The sequence below is a fragment of the Adiantum capillus-veneris genome, chromosome 24, assembly GCF_014529385.1.
Source record: "Adiantum capillus-veneris isolate H3 chromosome 24, ASM1452938v2, whole genome shotgun sequence".
NCBI lineage: Eukaryota > Viridiplantae > Streptophyta > Polypodiopsida > Polypodiales > Pteridaceae > Adiantum > Adiantum capillus-veneris.
The window spans coordinates 81,612,313-81,618,204 of record NC_140954.1 but is presented as its reverse complement, the minus strand read 5'-3'; the positions used below and the strand labels follow the sequence as shown (position 1 = coordinate 81,618,204).

General features: G+C 42.5%; 1 protein-coding gene across 1 annotated transcript; it reads right to left on the bottom strand.

Moving 5' to 3' along the window:
* Positions 1–3,886: 3,886 nt before the first annotated feature.
* Positions 3,887–5,206, bottom strand: LOC147426662 (uncharacterized). The gene is made up of 5 exons (XM_086498571.1): positions 5,000–5,206; positions 4,678–4,809; positions 4,547–4,588; positions 4,368–4,386; positions 3,887–3,966 (listed from the first exon to the last, which is right to left on the bottom strand). The coding sequence occupies exons 1-5, from the start codon at positions 5,204–5,206 to the stop codon at positions 3,887–3,889; spliced, it is 480 nt and encodes a 159-aa protein (XP_086354697.1).
* Positions 5,207–5,892: the final 686 nt, after the last annotated feature.

The following is a 5,892-nucleotide window of genomic DNA, read 5'->3' as shown; positions in this document are numbered from 1 at the left end:
CACGAGCACGCCGACAGGTGACATGTTGGTATTGTGGTCATTCTGGACACGTTAGACGACGCTGTTTTTGTCGTATGCGACATCGTAGGAGACATGGCAGTCTCAGAGATGTATGTAGTGATGCCATGGACTCAGTTGCTTTGACAGTTGATGCAGATGTAGTGTCGGAGTATACTAGTGACGGGGATGTCACTTTTACCTCGAGCTATGCACGAGATGCTATACATGTGGATAGTGCACTCCCTTCGCAGTGGTTGCTAGACGCAGATGCTATGTTTCATGTCACGCCGCATCGTGAATGGTTTTGTAGCTATTCTAGCGGGATGCTTGGCAGTGTACGTTTGACCGATGGATCGGTGCATGCGATAGCAGGTGCAGGAGATGTGAGACTGTCATTACCGAGTGGTGCATCTTACTTGTTACGACATGTGCGCTATGTACCAGATTTGACAATGAGTCTGATCTCGATTGGTCAGCTTAGAGATTGTGGATGTCAGATTTCGCTTCAAGAGCGAGATTTTGTGATGCACTTGGGTTCGCTAGTGATTGCGAGAGGTGCCAGGAGTGGTACAGGTTACCCATTGCATGTGGATCACGGGAGAGACGGTGTTGTCTCTGTGATCACGCAACCAGGTAGAGAGCGAGAGAGCAGGCGAGTTCCTTTTGCTTGTGGGTTGCAGGATGCTTTGCATGGAGTGCAGAGTAGTGAGCTCGTTGTGCACACAGTTGGGGCACGACTTGAGCAGTCACACAGAGAGGTGACAAAGTCAAACATGCATGCTTTGCTAGTGACTGAGCAAAGCAGAGAGTCAGTTGTGCGAGATACTTCTATGCAGTATAGACAGGTAGAGCGGTCTTGCTCTAGTGAGTCACGACAGGAGGACGTTGTGCAAGAGTCTATGCATACGGAGTTAGAGCATAAGAGCTCTAGCGAGTCACAACAGATTGAGTGGTCATGTTTGCAGTGGATGATTGTAGAGGAGGCTGAGACGTAAGCGATTATGCAATCATTCCTTTCTATGCTTGACACTGAGCATGGGGATATAGTTGTGCAGGATATGTCTTCCAGCAGACACCTAGAGTAGCTGGTTTGCTCTGAGGTTGCACGACAGGTTGATGCGTCTTTTGAGGACAGTCAGGAAATGCATGTGGCTGACGCGTCTCGTCAGTCAGAGATGCCTATTGCCAGGGATATATATGTTGATGCATGCTCCGTGGAGCTAGCAGGGCCCGCTAGCATTGCATCGACATTCGGTGGTCTCATGTATGAGATGCTGATCTTGAGACCGGATATCGCAGCTGCAGTGGGAGCATTTGCAGTTGGGGTTGTCAGTCGTTTGTTGACTGATGATGGCATAGTGCACGAGGGAGATATGCAGGTATTGCGTACATACTTGCAGTAAGTGTGCGGTATGTCTGGTGGTGTATAGACTTACACGGGAGCAGGACAGCCGGATGCACACTATCACAGCCAGCCAGTGGGCATCGGTTGAGAGCGGTTTTCTCTCACCTTTTGTAGTCTTTAGACTAGGTTCTCTTGCTTAAAGGCACAGTCGCCTTTAAGTGGGAGGTTGTTGGGGTATAGGCGTCTGTGCCTTGCCCGACCGCCCAGAGTCTGGGCGCCCACTGACTTGTATACCTTATACATAGCATAAGTGTATAGGGGGTTGCTCACTCTTTTGAGTCTCTCCACCCACATCGTGTGTGTCTCTCCTTCTCTCTCTCTCACTCTCCGTCTGTGGTGCTCCCCAATCCCCTTCAATCTTATACAAAAAAAAATAGAGATTTCTTCAGATTTGTAAGATAACAAGTGGAATATAGAGAACATGTCGTGCCTCTGCACTCTAATGACAACAAGAAATGCTATGGTTCTATCTTGTGACTATGAAGAGTCACACTCGTCATCAATAAAGACATTCCGTCTCTGACACTTCTTGTGGGTGTCAAAATCATATCGTTTATCAGCAGCCATGGTTTTTGCAATCCCCTCAACATAAACTGGCAACACACTTCCACACAAAAAGAAAAAGATAAGTCTCACAATCCACATGCAAGCAATACAAAATCTACATCCTAAAAGCACAAGAAATCTCAAATTGTTGTTTGAATCATTATCCATAATTTTCAAATACTAAACAATGATACAAAAAGTGACAAAATAGCATAAAAGTATGATGGAAACATAAAATAGGTGGGGGAAATGAAGTGTAAGGTGGACTCTCACTAGTCATCAAAGGGGTTGAATTGCGAAGGCATGTCACCCACATCATCAACATCAAGAGAGGTGGAGGCTCCCTCTCTGCTTCGCTTTTTAGGGCGAAATAATGGTTGCACATAATCTGAAATCAAAGTGTCATCAATGTCGACTGCTGCACACACCCGCCTTGTGCCTAAGCATGCTGCCAATACGGGCGCTGTACCACATCCCAAATCCAAACAAAGACCTCCAGGCCTTCAAAGAAGCTCCACAAAACATGCAATAAAAGAGTGACTTCGTTGCAAGCCACAACGCCATGGCTCCCCTGATGATGATCTGGCTAGAGAAGACTCTGGAAGGGGGTGCATCATGTAAGAATCCAAAGGCTGCATGCCAAGCCGATTGAATAGTGGGGTGCTCTCAACCACAAAGCAAGGTGGTTGCATGCCAACCCTATGCACCATAAGTAAGAGAGAACAATGACACTACACCACCACATAGACAATTAGAGGGCAATCACAATAATAATAACACACCAAAATGAGAAACAAACAAGTTAATATGTAGAAGAGCATTACCTCAATCCGACCACAAAATCTATTACCATAACCATAAGCTCCATGATGGAGGACCACAATGCGATGATGAATAGCCATCTCTGATGCACGACAAAATCTCTCAACCCAACCAATGGTATCTCCTGCAAGAGGTTTCAAAAGTCACAATAGAAAACACACAACAAAAATCAACAAGTATTGTATAAAATTATGAATGAAGCAAAAACCTGCCATAGAGACCATGATCAATAACCACCCTAAGTCTGACAAACTCGAATATGCAAGTTGCATGCCTGCACAAACATGATCCTCGCTACAAACATCCCAAAGGGGTAAAACAGGGGAGGCTAATGGGAAACCACCAAAGGGAAGATCCAAAAAAATAAAATTAGCAACCCATGCGACTGTTCTCCCACCATGCACGCACAAGGTCCCATCGAGTTGTGCACATCCCATGTGCTCATGAACACGAATCCATGACGGATGTCGAACACTGGCCCTAAAATTAGTAGCAATGGCTATGTAGTCCCTAGAAATGGCCATGCATCGTGAGTCAGGAAATAAGGACAGAGAAGACAAGGGAGTATCAACGATGTAGACAAAAGAAATGGTTTTCTTTGCAACAATCTCCCCAAGAGGTACTGCGATACAAGAGGCAGTACAAAGTGACTTAACTCCAATAAATGAACAAAACAAACAATTGCATCGCAAGTGAAAGCTCACCATGCTCTCCCTCCATGTTTGCATCCACCCTAGTCTCAACAATCACCTCCTTTCCCTTGTGAGAAGTATTTGTAGCTTGAAAAAAGCAAAGAAACACAATATTACTAGTATGTATAACAAATAACTTTAGGAAAAAGAGAATTTAAAGCTCTTAGACAAATTATGTATGAGGCTATTTTGAGTAGCCATTTACCGGATATAACCTCGTCCACTCTAAGAGGGAGAGGCACATCGACGGATGTGCCACCAACTCTCATAGTATCGTGAAGCTCTCTCTCTCTCGCCAATACATGCCCAGAAGCCACGTCTATCCACCATGGACATGCCTCCATGTCCCAAGTACTGAGCTTATGCATGGAAGGGGAGTACATGCACCCTTCCCCAGTAGATATTTGTGTCCACTACTTAGCTAAGAATGGAATCCCTGGTAGAAAGCCTTTTCCAACCAAGAATAATAGAAATCTAAAACAAAATAACAAAATAACATCACTACACACTTCGTAATTATGAAAAGCTTGAAATGATGAGCTTGACCTGTAGGCTAGCCGCTGAGATGCCATGCGTACCGTGTCCACTTTCTTCATAGCTTGCTTGTCAACATCTTTTGTCTTAGCTTCAAGAGAGGTCTCCAAAGGATAAAGATAGGGTTGTGCTTCAAACTTGAGCTCCTCAAAGTAAGAGGCAAGAGAGCAATCATGAGGCAACAAAATACCACCAACAATGTTGCTCAAGTCCTCCACAAACTTTGTGGCCCTATCAAAAATCCTTTGTAGAAGTCCCTCTCTACGGTCCAACTACATAACAAGGAAGTTGAGAAAAAACTAAAATAATCACAAAAACTAGAAACTCTACATCAAAGATTCTTGAAAGTCAAAAGAAACTTTACTCACATGCAATACACATGATCTCCTTTCTTTAAACCATAAGAGGATCTAGTAATCTTATCTACCTCAAGCAAGGAAACCCATAATAGTTTGCTCAAGACAGGAGCATCATGCACAGCAATCAAGTTCAGTTTCTCAAGCGTAGCCGAACTATCAGGACCCCATTTGAGTGCAAGAACTCGAACCATCCAATCCGGTCCAAGATTCGGATCAACAATATTTAGCAACTGCAGTTTTTGAGGAACGAATAGAAAACCAAGTTTAAACGGCTATTACACTATGTGAAAAACACCCAAAACAAAAATAATTCAACCACCCTTCCAACGCGCTCTCCATATTTGAGTTCTAAATCATTCAATATTTTCTCCTCCTCTTTTATTAGTTCTTCATTTGTCATTGTGTGCCTATCTTGCTCTATTCTTTGGCTCAATTCCTTGGACATTTGAACCTTCAACACATACTTAAAAATAAATAATTTGCAAAAAACAAGCACATACTCTTTGGCTCAATTACTTGCATATTTTATCCTTCAATATTTTACTTGAATATTTTATCCTTCAATACACAATTTAATATATGTAATTTTCACAAAAAGAAAATATAAGATCGTTTCAAAAAAGCAAGCCAAAGACACTCACATCGTATAAGAGCTTTCCCAAGTATCGACGAGTAAGTGGATACCAAGGCTCCACACCCTTCGAGTATTTCTTATGGTCTGCAATAATCAACTTTTGATCTTTTTCTGGTAGCCCTGTTACATAGGCTTCATGATCTGCTGCACAAATGTGGGAGCAGTTGACAAGCTCATCCCTAAGATGCGTGACTACAAGGGCATGTGTATTCATGCTATTCCAAGGTCATATACAATATATACAAAGTCAGAAACATAGCATAGAAAATTTCTACTAAAATATATAGAAAGTCATGAAGCTTACAAATTCATTCTTTGCAAGCTACTAAGCAGAGCTATCTCTGGCACTCGAGTAGGATCAATAACTGTACAAAGCACACTACAATGTTTCTCTCGATCAACGGAGAATCTCTCTTTAATAACAGCCATCCAAGCGACCGTTCTATGATTACCCTCCCAAACATAGAACATTTTATTAGAGAGAACTTGAAGATTTGGTCTTTTAGAAAGCTCAATTTCAAAATCCTTATGTATATCAACCCATATTGGGTCCCATGAAGAAAGAAGGTCCTCTGCAAAAAAGATAATCATAGGCAGAAAAGCACACTCAACTACTATTTATGAGAAAAACTAAAAACAACATAGAAACAGAGAGTAGGAAAGACCAAAGCAGAGAAATGAAATACCTGTCACATAAACTTCCTCCTTCTTGCAATTCCAAACTGAAACAATAAAAGCTCATTTTTCTTGCATGTAGCCCTCCTTTGCAAAAGCAGCTTTCAATCCACTAACATCATCTCGTAAGCCTCTCACGCTTGCATAAGGGATCAACGACATAAAGGAATTGGTGGACAATCAAAACAATTGAACATGCGAGTACATTGAAGAATATCTTGTCCT

Coding starts and splice junctions, on each gene's coding strand:
- LOC147426662 (XM_086498571.1), bottom strand. CDS start 5,206: ATGAATACACATGCCCTTGTAGTCACGCATCTTAGGGATGAGCTTGTC. Junction 4,810..4,999: donor TGGGAAAGCTCTTATACGAT/GTGAGTGTCTTT, acceptor TATGTGTTGAAG/GTTCAAATGTCCAAGGAATT. Junction 4,589..4,677: donor ATGGAGAGCGCGTTGGAAGG/GTGGTTGAATTA, acceptor CAAAAACTGCAG/TTGCTAAATATTGTTGATCC.